Raw genomic sequence first — 16,455 nt, 5'->3', positions numbered from 1 at the left:
GGAGACACTGCATGTGATTGGACTGGTTTTCTTTTTAGGATTTAAAGTGAGAAATACCCAAAAGATAGATTATGGAATTCCTTCTCTGGAAAATTTCAAAAATGTAATAGACACGTCTAAGGAAGGCTGTGGATGCAAATGCTTTACTTCTCAAATCTGTTCATACATTCAGTTTTTACCACTTCTTGGGGGGGAAGCGTAAAAAATTACCACAGAGCCAAGTAATGGAATAGTCTATATTCTTAAGAATTATGTATAGGAGTTGTCTTGTGGCGCTATAGGTTAAAGATCCAGCATCGTCACTGCGGTGGCTCAGGGCTGCTGCTGTGGCTCAGGTTTGATCCCTGGCCCAGGAACTTCCACATGCCGTGGGCTCAGCAAAAAAAAAAAAAAAAAAAAAAAAAAAAAAAGGAATTGATGTCTACAAACTTTTCTAAAAGACATGGGACATCCTTTTGATATAATTCGGGCAAAAGAAAATTTAGGGTGCAATTTTATATGCACACTGTGGTCTCAACTATGCAAAGAAAATGACTGAAAGGCAGTAAAGAAAATGCCTCACTGGTAGCTACTAGACAGTATGATTTGAAATAATTTTAAAATTATGTTTCTTTTCCTTCTGTATTTAAAAATATTATAATAAGTGTGCATCATGTCTGTCATCAGAACAAAAACCTACTGCATGAAAAATGGGGGGAAATGAAGTATTGTCCCATTAAAGTATCATTTACAGTTGAAAAAATCATAAAACTCTGTGTGTTCTTATAGGCATCCATTCCAACAACCTCGTAGTTGAAGAAATTTAAACCTGAAAAAGTTGAAACAGTTTTCTAAAGTTATAAAGTTCAATAGCTAAATGTTTTAGAACTAAAAATCTAGATATATGGATTCCCAGCTAAGTGCTCTTTTAACCCCTAATTAACACCTTGTTGCAGCACTTTTGAAACATATTTACTCTGTGAACCATACATTTTAATAAGTATACAAATTGAGCCAAAAGTATAAAAGTTTATTGAAGGACATGAAAGAAGGCATGAAAAAAATGAAGACACATATATTCTTGAGTAGAAAGTGTTATAAAGTGACCATGTCTCCCAAAATTTATCTATAAATTTAGGGAAATTCCAATCAAAATCCCAAATTTTTGAAGGGAGTTTTATTAAAAAATTAAGATTAATCTGGAAGAATAAATGTGTGAGTGGTAAAGAAAGATGCTTAGTCTTGGAAAAAATAAGAACTGAGGAGTAAGTAGACTCATCAGGTACAGACAATGACAGATGTATTATGCAGATTTAGACCCATTGTTTGATGGAAGAGCATTTTTTAAAAAAAGACCCATTTATATTGAGAATTTTACCTCCTCCAAAGCTAGCATTTTTATTTTTAAAAAGTAATATCACATATTGGTTAAAAACACAGATTTTGGGGAGCCCCCCGGTTGGCCCAGTGGGTGAAGGACCCAGCATTATCACTGGCTCAGGTCACTCCTGTGGCACGGGTTTGATCCCTGGCCCAGGAACTTCCATATGCTGCAGGCACAACCAAAAAAGAAATGCAGACTTTGGACTCAAAGAGGCAGGTTCAAATTTCATTTCTGACAATGACCAGCTCTGAAGACCTGGTCAAGTTACTTAACTCATAAGCCTCTATTTTTTTCTTCCTCAAATTAGGGATATAATATCTACCTTGTAGGGTTTGTGGTTAGGATTAAGTCAGATAATATATTTGAAGGGCATGGAGTGGTCCCCGGAATTTAGTAACTAACCGGTAAGTGGTAGGCAGTAGTGGTAGAGGTGATGATAGTCATATTACTTGATGATGAATAAGTCTCTATATCTGTCACACTCTGGGCCGTCGTCCCCACCCACCCCCAGATGCGGTGATTCACTAGGAAAACGCAGCATGTAGTCCTACTCGTGACTGTAATCTCTTGCATTGACAAGAGACACCGAAAACTGCAGAAGGAAAAGGTGCCTGGGTGAAGTCCAGAGGAAACTAGGCCAGAGTTTCCACGCATCTCTCCCAGTGGACTCACACGGCTTGGATGTATTTCCCACGGCAACAAGTCGTAACAGTGCGTAGGAAATAGAGTACATACCAGGGAAGCTCATTACAGACTCAGAGCCCCAGGTTTTCACCGGGAGCTGGTCATGTGGCCAAGTTCTTCCTAGCACTTACCCAAAGTCCAGACTCTCAGAGGAAAGCAGCTAGTCCAACAAACCACACAGTTCGCACAATCATTTGAGGCACAGAGAGTCCTTCTACCAGTTATGAGCTGTGGGACCCCTGCTGAGATCCAAGTGCTGAGACACTAGCCAAGGGCCGGCCTTGGAAACAGGCCTCTCTAAGAAGAAAAGTTGCAGGCTGCTGTGTTGGCTTTCCACACATACCCCTCCTGGGTTTAGCCTGGATTTTGCAAATTTCTGTGATGCTTGTTATACTTTCTAACCTTTATTCCCTCTCATGGCAGTATATTGTAAGGCAAGAGAGTAGGAATAATTTCATTACAAAGATTGCCTTGAATCAACTCAAAATAATTTTAAGGAGTTCCCTTGTGGTGCAGCGGGTTAAGGAGCTGGCATTGTCATTGCAATGGTTTGGGTTGCTTCTGTGGCGTAGATTCAGTCCCTGGCCCAGAACCTTACACATGCCATGGGCATGGTCAATCCTCCCCCCATCAAAAACAGAACAAACAAACAAACAAAAAAACCTTTTAAGTAAATTCACATGAAAACTTGTATACTTTTTTCATCAGTTACAAATTCCTCCAACACGTCACAAATTATACCATACGTGAGAATCAATTCAATTGTATTTTACCCATTTCTTTCATTCATATATAAATATGAACAATTTTTTGGAAAATACTTCAAAAATAGAAAAAGAATATATTTCTTGCTATTATAAATATATGTCTAATAAATATAAAATAATTTCAAATTATCTCAGAACAACCATAAATCATGATCAGAAGTGACATCTCTCTCTCTATCCTGTCCCTCTACCCCACCCCACCCCACAACAAGCGGCATGAAATTGTACACATGCTCAGACACTTTCAATTATATGGAAGGGTTCCGTTTTCAAAGCCTTCCCTCCCGACAGCAGGGTCTCTCCTCACTGATACGCATCAGTTCATGGAGGCTGCAGGTTTTTCCTTTCCTCCAATGCAGTGTCTGTGTTCTTTGCTCTTTGAACCCTCACCTTTCTCTCTCTGTCTCCGAATGCTCTCTCTCTTACTCAGTGAAGGTCATATTTATTGTGAGACTACAGCCTTTGTTTTTCTTTTTCCACTCTGAATGATTTTCACCGAGACCCACTGAATTTTCCATGGGGGATTTCCTCTCTCCCTGGGCACCCAAGTTTCCTTGCCCCCTCACTCCAGGCTGCCTGAGAAACACCAGAAATCTAGACTAGTAGGGCCTGTGGTCCTCTCTCAAAAAGCAGGGACCTCAATGCCAGTGTTGATTTATTGCAGGGATTTCTTACCAAAATGATTTAATGCATGTCAGTAAATATCCCATATAATAGGTTCTGGAGGCATACCAGTTCGTCTTTGTCATGAGGTAGAAAGTAGTCTAAAGACTGAAAAGTTTTTCGCTGTTTCAGATGGACTCTTCTCCTGTGTAAACCCCGGTAGGGTCTTCAACCTCACGTGAACACATGAAATTAAAATATCCGTTATTTTACAGATTTCCAGGCCATGGGGTTGAAGAAAGGGATGTTTTTCAACCCAGACCCTTACCTGAAGATTTCCATTCAGCCTGGGAAGCACAGCATCTTCCCCGCCCTCCCCCACCATGGGCAGGAGAGGCGGTCCAAGATCGTAGGCAACACCGTGAACCCCATCTGGCAGGCGGAGGTGAGTGCCCAGGCCCTGAACAGGACCCTAGGGAACAAAGCTAAGTGACTGACCATGAAGCCCGTGGGCCACGTCCTCCTCCTGGCAGCCCCAAACTCCGAGATCATGGTTGTTTTGGCCCTAGAAGGGCACCATGTCCCCTTTGGGTTGCAACTAATAGGGATCTTGATTGGCCTCTCAGAGCAGGACCAGGGAACGATGCTCTTTAGCTACGTCCAGTTGCATGTACAGTTGGCCTCCTGCATGTGCAGGTTCTGCATCCAGCGATCCAACCAACCTCAGATGGAAAATATTTGGGGGAAAAAATTCCGGAAAGTTCCAGAAAGCAAAACGTGAACTTGCTGCATTCCAACAACTATTTACATAGCATTACATTGTATTTTCAACTATTTAAGTAGCATTTACACTGTATTAGATATTATAGGTAATCTTACGATTTAAAGCATTTAAAAGTATGTTTGTAGGTTATATGCAAATACTACACCATTTTATATAAGGATCTTGAGCATCTGTGAATTTCGGTGTCCTCAACAGGTATTGGAACCAATCCCCCAAGATACCGGGGGACAATGGTAATAGCCTCTTCATCTGATTCTGAGCCTATACCTGAAAGCTCATTTGAGAGACGACAGCCTCTCCTACCTTTATGTGGGAGAAGGAAGAGACATTTTGATCTATGCAGTCTCACACTCTTCCCACAATGTGTCCTTCAGAGAGAGTGCCAGATTTAAAATGTGTTCCTCTGGGCCAGTTGCAGAGATTCTGAAATTGTCAGGTTCCTGGGACAGGTAAATCAGTAAGCCCTAGAACAACCCTTGGGGTTGCATATTGTTTGATTTAAATAGACACGGAGCCTAATTTCTCATGCCGTCTTCCTAGTTTGCATGGTGCTAGGCAGCTTGATGGAGTTGCAATGGTTTTGTCTGAAGAAGGCCCTCCTCCCCCACATGTGTGTTTTCTGCCATCAGCAAGCCAGGGAGAAAGGAGATTCCTCAACAAACCCTTGGCTGGCTCAGCCTCACAGGGACTAAGTCCTGTCCTAGAGAACTAGCAGAAGGTCACACCCACTGGCTGGCTAGCTCCCTGCTTTAGCTTTTTTAAAAAAAAAAACTAATAATGGTGTTTATTTTTTCCATTATAGCTGGTTTACCATGTTCTGACAATTTTCGACTGTACAGCAAAGGTGACCCAGTCACAAACACATGTATACATTTCTTTTTAAAGAAGATAACACCCATTGGCTGCCTAACTTCCTGCTTTAGCTTTTTTTTTAGAACAACTCTCTTTACTTCAAAAAAAAAAAAAGCCATTTTTACAAAATAGGCCCTAAAAGTCAATGACTTCATGTACTATGTTATCAAAGAAACAGATTTATTTCCACTGTAAGATAACACATTTTCAGACTCTAATTACTGTTTTCCTTACACTAGTGACATCAGCAACTTCCTACCTTGAACTCATTTGTGTCCTCATGTCTACAGAACTCTCAGCCTTGGTCATTTAGATTATTGAAAAGCATCATTTGTTCCATTGAGGGCCAACATTGCTCATTCGTTGTTTTTTTTTTTTTTTTTTAAGCTTTATTGAAGTATAGTTAATCTACAGGGTTGTGATAATTTCTGCTGTACAACAAAGTGGCCCGGTCATACACATACACATATCCCTTCTCTCTCAGATTCTTTTCCCACACAGATGATCACAGAATGCTGGGGAGAGTTCTCTGTGCTGTACCGTAGGCCCCCGTTGGCCAATCATCCCACATATGTCCGTGTGCATATGCCAATCCCAAACCCCAGTCCGTCCCTCCCATACCCTTACCTGTCCCCTTTGGTACCTAAGTTTTTCAAAGTCTGTGAGTCTGTTTCTCTTCGGCAAGTAAGTCCATTCTTATCCTTCTTTTTATGATTTCACAAATAGGTGATGTCATGTGGTGTTTGTCTTTCATTGTCTTGACTAACTTCACTTAGTACAATAGTTTCTAAGTCCATACATATTCTTCAAATTGCATTATTTCATTCTTTTCAAGGCTCAGTAATACTCCATTGTATATATGTACCACATCTTCTTTGTCCATTCTTCTGTTGATGGACATTTAGGTTTTTTCCATGTCTTGGCTGTTGTAAATAGTGCAGCCCACAGAATGGGAGAAAATATTTGCAAGTCAAGCAACTGACCAGGGATTAATCTTCAAAATATGCAAATAACTTATGCAGCTCAGTAATCAAAAAAAAAAAATCCAAAAATGGGTAGGAGTTCCCATCATAGCACAGCAGAAACGAATCCAACTAGGAACCATGAGGTTGTGGGTTCAATCCCTGGCCTTGCTCAATGGGTTAAGGATCTGGCATTGCCGTGAGCTGTGGTGTAGGTTGCAGACGCGGCTCGGATCCCACATTGCTGTGGCTCTGGCGTGGGCTGGTGGCTACAGCTCCGATTGGACCCCTAGCCTGGGAACCTCCATATGCCGCAGGAGCAGCCCAAGAAATGGCAAAAAAGACAAAAAAAAAAAAAAAGTGGGCAGATCTAAATAAGCATTTCTCCAAAGAAGACATACACATGGCAAAAAACACACGAAAAGATGCCTAATATCACTAATTAGTAGAGAAATGCAAATCAAAAGTACTGTGAGGTACCACCTTACACAGCCAGAATGGCCGTCATCAAAAAGTCTAAAAATGATGAATGCTGGAGAGGGTGTGGAGAACAGGGAACCCTCTTACACTCTTGGTGGGAATGTAAATTGGTGCAACCACTGTGGAAAACAGTATGGAGGTTCCTCAAAAAAACTCAAAATAGAACTACCATGTGATCCAGCAATTCCACTCCTGGGCATCTACCCGGATAAAACCATAACTCAAAAAAATACTTGCACTCCACTTTAGCTTGAGGGTATAACCCACACAGTGCGTGGGCTGGGGAGCAGGGAAGCTTGGGGCATGAAAGTGCTGCAGTATAGTGTCAGGGTTAAAAGCACAGCTTTACAGTCACACAGACTTGTTCAAAGTCCAGCTCAGCCAGTTACTAGATGTGTAGCTTTGAGGAATCAGCTGTCCTCATTAGAAAGTCAGATTGTCCTCATCAGGCTGATGCTGATGGAAACAGCTGCTCCTACCCTAGGCACTTGCTCTGGGCAGGGCTCCTTCCTTTATTCTTCAAAGTAGAGTATCTCTGATGTAGAACTTTCCAAGCATCCTTGACCAGAAGGTGTAATTAGATACCTGGAGCCAAAGCTTTTTCATTGCCTCTTAAATCATTACCACCTACTTCCCAGACTTAATTAAGCCTGACCCAGGCTTTCCAAAAGAGCAACTTAGACCTTTTAAGTGAACATAAGGAAATGGAGTTGTATTTGAACTTCCTACCACTTTGGTTATCAACAGACTCCAAAGCACCTGAAGTGCCACTAGCATGGAATAATGAATCTTGTTCCTTCCGTCCTGGGTATTCTCACCAATTATTTATGGACTCCTCACTGCATTCCTGGGAATAACGCAAGATGCCATTTATAGCCCATGAAAAAACCAAAAGCCTTTCTTTTCTGAAGAATGTGAGAGAAACTCCTGCTAGGACATTTAGTCATAAAGATATTAACAGTCTCAAAGAACATTTATAAAATCCAGTACCCTCAGAATTTTCTTTTCTTTTTTTCTTTTGGCTACGAATGTCAACTAGAATCTACTTTAAGTTCTGAAATTATTTTGGAATCTTCCATTGAGATTTATTTTGCTCTGCAGGGATATGGGCAATCACTCTCTCTTCCTCTGCTTTTGACCTTCATTCTCTCCAGCGTGTTGCGGTGAAGGTTAGCATCCTAAAATGTTTCACCACATGTCTCCCTGAGGAGACAGACTGAAGATAACTGATTTCTCAAGTTATACAGCAAGTAACCAGCTGAGCTGCGATTTATACTGGGGTTAGAGTGGCTCTGAAGCCCCTGAATTAGACTAAAGTGCCCAGTACAAAACTGTGGACGTCTCAGCTCTTGGGAGGAGCATTTGGGGCCTTCGGGGACCTGGCATGGCTTACCACTTGTGTCAGTTAGGGATGCACCTGGCTCTAAGCGTGAGGAAGCCTGGCCGGTCCGTGATACTTCTCACGCACAGGAAGTCCAGAGGGAGCTGGTCCAGGCAGTACAGCGACTGCGTGTAGCCCAGGGACCTGAGCTCTCTGGGACTCCCCTCTACACCTTTGCATCATCTTGTCTTAAAGCCTCAAGCTCAATTTCCAGGAAGGAAGAAAGCAAAAAGGCCAAAGCAGCTTTTCCCCTGAAAGGCTTTGCATTTTTATCCCATAAGAGAAGCTCTTCCCAGCAAAATCCTGTCAAGGACCTCATCTGATTGGAAAAATCTAGAGTTTCACTTCCTTGACTCTGTAGCAGGGAGGTCAGGGGAGGAGGTCGTTGAACATGGTTGAATGAGCCAGTTTCGAGTGTCTGCAATGTGCTTTACTCTCCCGCACCTCGTACCTCCAACAACATGCTAAGGCCACTTTTAGGAGCTACTGCCCCCCCCCGGACTCCTTGTGCTTTCACATGGCTGCATAAACCGTGTCTTTGCGTCTATCTGCCTAAAAGGTCCATCCCCAACTAATCCAACCAGTGACGCCTGCTCATCCAGAAATTCTCGGCTAAAATACCACCTCCGGGAGTTCCTGCTAGGGCAAATCAGGTTAAGAATCCTGCATTGTCTCTGTGGCAGCACAGGTTCAATCCCTGACCTGGCCCGATGGGTTAAGCATCCAGCATTGCCGCAGCTATGGCATAGGTCTCAGCTGCAGCTCAGATTCGATCCCTGGCCCAGGAACTTCCATAGGCTACGGGTGCAGCTGTAAAGAAAAAAAAAAATTTTTTTTAATTTATATTAAATAAATAAGTAAATAAGTAAAATACCGTCTCCCACCTGATAATCCCATCCCAGGCCTCAGAAGGAGAGTTCCCTCCTCTCTGCTCCTTTGTCTAGAGTTCTACCATAGTGCCTTTTATTTGCACATCTATCTTCCTCATGAGACTTTAAGCTCCTCAAGGAAAGGAATCACATTCAGTTTCTGTTGATGCCTCCATTTCCTAGGACCTACACTAATAAGTTATGTAGGGCTTACTATGCCAAGTGGTGTTATAAATTTTTTAATGAATTAACTCATTTCATCCTCACAACACCCCTGTGAGATATGTACTGTTACTATCCCCATTGAAAGATGAGGAAACCAAAGCACAGAAAAGTTAAGTGATTTTCCTGAGGTCACACAGCTGGTAAGAAGCAGAACCAGAGTTTGAACTGTTTCAGAGCCTGATACTGATCAGTTTTGTGTGTAAGTGGCTGTAAATAAATTCTGGAAAAAGTGTCCATAGTTCATATCACTCAAAGTGATCCCTATACCTCCTCTCCTTTCAGCAGAAAAAAAAAAAATCAGTTAAAATCAATAGCACTGAGTGGCAAGGCCAAAGGCAGTTCCCAAAAAGCTTAAATTGGTCTTTCCAGCGCATCCACATGAACCCCCACTTCTGGACCTTAAGTCTGAAGGATAAATGAACTGGGGGGGGGAGCTAGGTGAAGTTCTTATGTTTGATTATTCACTCGTTTAAGAACTATTTATTGAATCTCTACTTTGTAGTAGAAAGTGAAGCAGCTAGGAGGACACAAAAATGATTGCTAGATAAGACCCCTCTGGCTGGTGGGAGAAGATAATACAATGAAATAACTGCCTAATCTAGGTGTAGACAGACCGCTGCAGAGGCTGAGGGAGGACCTGGCAGAGGCTGTGCTCTTAGATCTAGGCAAGTGATAGGACATCTAGGGGGAGGGAGAGGCATTCCAGGTAGAAGGAACAGCATATGCAAAGGTACCTAGGCATCCCACAGACACTTAGAAAAATGTCATGTGGGTGGAGCTTGTCGTGTGCACCTCCAGGGACGGCCACTGGGCTGGGCGTACTTCAGTTATGCATATCAGGTATGGTTTCCTCGCTCCTTACAAATGCATGCTAGCACTGTCTTCCCTGTGGCTTGCACCATGGTGAGTGCAAAGAAGATTCCTTACGCCTTACAGGATTCCTGCAAGTCTTTAAATCTCTGTGCAGGAAGGTAAATGACAGCTAAACTGTCCTACTTTCTGTATTTGCTGATTAATGTGCCAAGGATGTTCAGTGAGAAATAATTAAAGTTGTGCACTGTAGTTTAAATGCTAAATTTATTTCTATGATTCACATTGCGTTAAAGTCTTTATGTGATTTTTTCAAATTTATGCAAGTTCAAACTTGAAAGATTTTTTGCTGATTAAAAAAAATTCTAAATCTTAGAAAAATTAGTTACTATCAGAATTTTAAAATGAGGGGAAACTGAGAGAAATATATATTAAACATAATGTGAACTAAAAAAAAAAAAATTTCCCTGTTGGTTGATTTATCTCCTCTTTTTTTTTTTATTATCACTGTAATTAAAAACAGTTTCCACCCCAGGAACACTCTCCTTGGTTTTCAGGTTTGTTTACTTTCCAGGTGGATATAATGAGCACTTATAAGATTATAGCTTCACAGAGAAGCTGAACAGAAACAGCAGCAACTAAAGAGTCTTAGGTTATGTGTTCAGAGTGCCTACATAGAGAATATATATACCTCTAAATAAAATAAGGAAATCCTAAAAGCAGAGTCTCAGAACTCAACCCCAAATATCACGTGAGTTGAGCAAATATTAAAATCAGGCAGGCCTGGGCCCCTGGTTTATGTTAGACCCACATTCTCCTCCTCTGCCCAAATGTTCCATCACTTTCCAAGATCTAAGAAAAGGAAATCAGTTAAAATCAATAGCACTGAGAGGAAAGGCCAAAGGCAGTTATCAAAAAGCTTAAATTGGTCTTTCCAGTGGATCCACCTAAACTCCTACTTCTGGATGTTAAGTCTGAACGATAAATGAATTGGGGCGGGGGGGGGGGGGTGGAGAAAACAAGGTGAAGTTCTTATGGCTAATTATTCGTTCATTTAGGAAATATTTATTGAACATCTACTCTGTAGAAGAAAGTGAAGCAGCTAGGAGGACACAAAAATGATTGCTAGATAAGATCCCTCGGGCTGGTGGGAGAAGATAATACAATGAAATAAATGCCTAATCAAGGTGTAGACAGACCGCTGCAGAGGCTGCAGGAGGGAGACCTGTGCTCTTACATCTCCCTCTCTCCGCCCTCAAAGCTGGCTGGATTAGTCCCCATACTTGCCCTGTCAGCTACTCCAGTCTGGTCACAGGATTAGACAATTCAGTGGAACTTACATTAATATTAGACAGCAAAACATTAAACAACAACAAGATAATTTCAATGAAAGACAACATGAAGGAAACACACTACATCATAATACGATGTATGTGATGGAGAGGAGCCACCCTAAACAGCGGTGGTCCAGGAAGGTCTTGTTGAGCTGCTGTCATGTGAACTGAGAAGCCACACATGCAAAGACCTGGCTGGATGTGCATTTCGCATAGAGGAAATAGCCAGAAGGAAGCCTGTGTGCAAAAGCTTGGATATCTAAACAACAGCAGGAAGGTCATTGTGGCTGGAGGATGGGGTGAGGTGTAAGATGAAGCGGAGAGAGAGGCAGGGACCAGCATCTTGTAAGTTATAGAAAGCGGTTGAGATTTTATTTTATTGTAAACGTGGTTTAAGAAGCCACTGGAAGAGGGAAGCATCATGTTCTGATCAAAATTTTATAAATATGGTCCTGCTGGATGTGTGGGATGGATCATAAAGAGCCTAAGATGGAAGCAGTTGATTTTGCTTCCAGCTCTTGTGGAGCAGCATGGGGCAGAAACACCTAGAAAAGCCAGGTGAAATGCAAAAAAAAAAAAAAAACATGATGACATCGGAGAATGGTTGAAACAACCAGAACTTGTGTGATCAAGATCCTGGAGAGAGGAGTTCCCACTATGGTGCACTGGGTTAAGAACCTGATAGCAGTGGCATAGGTCACTTCAGAGGTGTGGGTTCGATCCCAGTCCAGTGCAGTGAGTTAAAGGATGCTAGTTTGTTGCAGTCATAGCTGTGGCTCAGATTCAGTCCCTGGCCCCAGAACTTACATATGCCGCAGGGAACAACCATAAAAAAAAAATAAATAAATAATTTTTTTAAATAATAAAAATAAAAAGATCCCAGAGAGAAAGGAACTTCAAGTGAGCCACTTTTCTGCAACTACTTTTTAAAAGAGCGATAAGAAGGTAGGCCAAAAGCCACTGAAGTTTAAAGGGGAGTTTGCTGTAATCTCACGAGGCTAAAGAGACAAACTAGAAGGTCTGCATCCTCCAGGGGGGAGGTGTCCTAGAGAATTCCAGATTCTCAGGCGGACCCCTGGCCAGCTAAGAATAGGGTCAAGGCCAACCAGTGGCAGAAAACTTTAAGACAACTCAGTCAGTCCCTGATCAATTAAAATAATCTGACCTTAGTAACAAGAAAAACAGACACATGGATGGCTTATTATTGGAGTTATTAGACATAGCTGTCAAATAATGTTAGGTTTTTAAGCTTAGAAAGCTAGACATAAATGATAAAAAGATTCTACAAAATGCCCAACTACCTTGAAAATTAGGCAGGAAAAAAAAAAAAAAAAAAACCTTAAAAATCTATGGGCCAGGAGTTTCTGTTGTGACTCAGCAGGTTAAGGACCTGACGTTGTCTCTGGGGGATGCAGGTTCAATCCCTGGCCTCGCTCAGTGGGTTAAAGATCTGGGGTTGCCGTAGTCTGTAGCTTAGGTTGCAGATGTGGCTCAGATGCATTGTTGCCATGGCTGTGGCTTAGACCCCAGCTGCAGCTCCCATTCAACCCCTGGCCCAGGAACTCCATATGCCACAGGTGCAGCCATAAAAAGAAAAAAAAAAAAAATCTATGGGCCAAAGAAGAAATTGCAACAAAAACTGGAAAATATTTTAAACTATGAGAATATGGTATATTTACATTTGAGATGCAGCTAAATTAGTATATAAGAAGAGCTGAATCAATGATCTGAATTTCCACATGGAAAAAACTATAAAATTAAGAGCAAATCAAGAGGACAGAGAGAAGTATACTATTATAGTGAAGATAAAGGCAAAAATCAGAGTTATAAAACAAATACATAATAGAGAAAATTAACAAATATCCAAATGTAGTGCTCTTACAATTACTAAAAAAAAATAAGAGAATATTATACAATTATGCTAATAAATCTGAATGGAAAATTCCTAGAGCACCATATCTTACTAAACTGATACAAGAATAAATGGAAATGCCAAATAGTTTTATATCTGTTAAGGGAATTCAATATGTAATTTAAAACCTTTCCACAAAAAATTCCTAAGACCAGGCTTGTCACTGTTGAATTCTCCCAAACATGTAATGAAATAATAATAATCTTACACAAAATCTTCCAAAGAAAGGAGACTTGCTTTATGAAGCCAACTTGTTTTATGAGATCAAAAAAACTTGGATACCAAAATCTGACAAGGTCAATACAAGAAAAGCCAATTACAGTCCAAGCTCTCTAGTGAAAATCTGCGCAGTTATCCTAAACAAAACATTGGCTAATTGAATCTGGCAACATAAAAAGGCTAATACTTTACCAAATTGTGTTTATTCCAAGAATACAAAATTAACGCACAAAAAATGAATCAGTACAGTAGTTTCTTTCTGGCACCAGTGTACGCATCATTTATTGAGCTCCAACTGAACAAGAAAGGAAATAACTACTTGTCTGTGCTACGCTTTGTAACAGGCAGACTTCCCATGCATCTGCCAATGATAAACACCCACTTGGGAGTTCCTGTTGTGGTTCAGTGGGTTAAGAAATTGACGTTGTGTCTATGAGGATACAAGTTTGATCCCTGACCTCGCTCAGTGGATTAAGGATACAGCATTGCTGCAAGCTGTGGTGTAGGTTGCAGATGTGGCTCAGATTCCGGGTTGCTGTGGCTGTGGTGTAGGCCTCAGCTGCGGCTCTGATTCAAAATGCTATCTTTATTAAAAGATAACTCACATAAAGACAATTAATTACATACACGTAAAAAAACTGCATTCATTTAAAGCAAACAATTTGATGAGCATTGTCGATTTTATATGCCCATGAAATTACACCGTATCAGTGATAACGGAACATTCTCATCACCCCTACAGACTACGAGCACCACTTTGCAGTTCAGCTCTGACTTCATTCCTGGCCACCAAACTCTGAACTATTTTTTTATCACAATAGCTTAGTTTCTTATGTGAATGGAATCCTACAGCATATAGTCTCTTCTTTCTGGCTTCTTTTACTCATAATAATATTTTTGTATTCATAATAATATTTTTATATTATTTATGTTGATGCATACCTCACTAATTTGTCCTTACTGCTGAGTGACTATTACAGCAGCAGCAGTGTATCAGTTCTAGCGACAGCCCTGTGGCTGTCGTCATCAGCTCCAGCAGCTCTGTGGCTGCAGTGCATCAGCATTTTTACCTGGTGAGAAACCAAGTGAGCACTCAAAGAGTTGGAGAACTCAGGTTTATTACACCGTGGCTCAGAGGAGATTGCTCTCTGGAGCCTGAGCCCCCAAGAAGGGTGTCACAGTTCTTTTACGGTCTAGTCTTCCAGGCCCATGCTTGGCTGGTCGAACCTGAGCGAGAACAGGCAGGGGTTGTAACTGCAGAAGCAACTTTACAGAAGCAGATGTGGGGGGAGGGGGGGTTAGGGCAGTTGGCTGGACGTTGCTTAGTCATCATGGCCGGGTCTCCTTTCTACCTTTTATCAGGACATTTTCTCCTACGTGACATTCCATGGTATGGCTGTGCCATTTATTGTTTATCCACTCACTTGTTAATGGACATTCAGATACTGACTCATGAACAAAACTGCTATGAATATGCAGGTGCAAGATGTCTAACTTACTGAGGGTTGGGAGTTCTTTATTCTGACTCAAGTTCTTTGTCACACATATATTTTACAAATACTTTCTCCTTTTCTGTGGCTTGCCTTTTTGTTAATGGTATATTTAAAAGGGAATATATTTCTATTTTTATAAGTCCCAGTTTATCAAGTAATTTTATGGTTCATGCTTTCTGCATTCTATCTAGTAAATCTACCTAAGTTAGCAAAGGTACTGAGTTTTCTTGTAGGAATTTTATAGTTATACCTTTTTTAAAGATGCCTTTGGGATCCATTTCCACCTAGTTTTCATGTATAGTGTAGGATGGGGATTGATGTTCATTTCTTTCTATATGGATGTTAAGTGGTTCCAGCACCTTTGTTGAAAAGACTTTCTTTCATCCTTGTCCTCTGTTGGTACTTTTGTCAAATTTCAGTTGAACAGATATGTGTGAGTCTGTTTCCAGGCTCTCCATTCCATTGAGCAATCTGTCTTTTCATCATCATGACTCTGTCTTGATTACTGTAGGTTTCTGGTAAATCTTGAAACAAGCAGTAAAAGTCTTTCACCTTTGTTCTTCCTGTTAGTAATTGCTTCGGCAACCTCCAATTTCTGTTTCCACATGTAAGGATCTTAGAAGTCGCCAGTCCATCCTCACAACAAGGGAAACCTGAACGGACTGGAAAATTAATGACTCTGCTTAGATTCATAGGAGAGAGAGGACACAGGGTAAACCAGGAGCCCCAGAACTGCAGAAGCAGACAGGCAAATACAGGGAGTCATGGCTTACAGAGCAGAGACGCTCAGCAGAAACTACTGTAGGAACCAGTGCCAGGGTAGGAAAAGCTTATGAATTGCTGGAAGCCCAATGTGCACAATTTTGACAGGTAAAAACTCCAGGGGAATCCAGTTGTAGGGTGGACCCCACAGTATTGTGAGATGTACCTCTAGGTGCTCAACCACGTTCTCATAGTAAATGTCCGGGGAAAATCCCCTCAAGCCCCTAGCAGAAGGACAGGACAAGGAATCTTCTTTAAAATAAATCAGAGCACTCTGCTCTTCACCAGGCCTGCATTTAGGAAATACTTAACCAGAGGCTAATAAGCACATGAAAAAAAATGTTTAACATCATTAATTATTAGAGAAATGCAAACCAAAACTACTATGAGGTACCACCTCACACCAGTCAGAATGGCCGTCATTAACAAGTCTACAAATAGCAAATGCTGGAGAGGGTGTGGAGGAAAGGGAACCTTCCTTCACTGTGGGTGGGTGTGTAAATTGGTACAACCACTATGGAAAACAGTATGGAGGGTCCTCCAAAAACTAAATATAGAACCACCATATGACCCAGCAATCCCACTTCTGGGCATATATCCAGACAAAACTATAACTCAAAGATATATTCACCCCTGCCCCATGTTCATAGCAGCTTTATTCACAATAGCCAAGGCATGGAAGCAACTTAAATGTCCATCAACAGTAAATAGATAAAGACGATGTGTGCATATATACAATGGAATACTACTTAGCCATAAAAAGAATGAAATAATGCCATTTGCAGCAATATGAATGCAATTAGAGTATATTATACTAAGTGAAATAAGTCAGAAAGAGAAGATAAATAGCATATGATGAAATACATATGTGGAATCCAAAATATGGCACAAATGTACTCATCTACAAAACAGAAATAGACTCACAAAGAGAATAGAGTTGTGTTTGCCAAGGCAG

At 41.1% G+C, this 16,455-nt stretch overlaps 1 protein-coding gene across 10 annotated transcripts in view; it reads left to right on the top strand.

Annotated features, from left to right (window-relative positions):
- The window catches only part of HECW1 (HECT, C2 and WW domain containing E3 ubiquitin protein ligase 1), a 419,239-nt gene that overhangs the window by 264,801 nt on the left and 137,983 nt on the right, over positions 1–16,455 (top strand). For all 10 annotated transcript variants that reach the window (XM_021079149.1, XM_021079142.1, XM_021079146.1 and 7 more), the window contains one exon: positions 3,693–3,862. In XM_021079149.1, coding sequence (XP_020934808.1) covers positions 3,693–3,862 — 170 coding nt within the window. The remainder of the gene's footprint in view (positions 1–3,692; positions 3,863–16,455) is intronic.

Source organism: Sus scrofa, chromosome 18, assembly GCF_000003025.6.
Source record: "Sus scrofa isolate TJ Tabasco breed Duroc chromosome 18, Sscrofa11.1, whole genome shotgun sequence".
Taxonomy (NCBI): Eukaryota; Metazoa; Chordata; class Mammalia; order Artiodactyla; family Suidae; genus Sus; species Sus scrofa.
The sequence above is the reverse complement of the archived record's forward strand: the minus strand, read 5'-3'. Positions and strand labels throughout refer to the sequence as shown.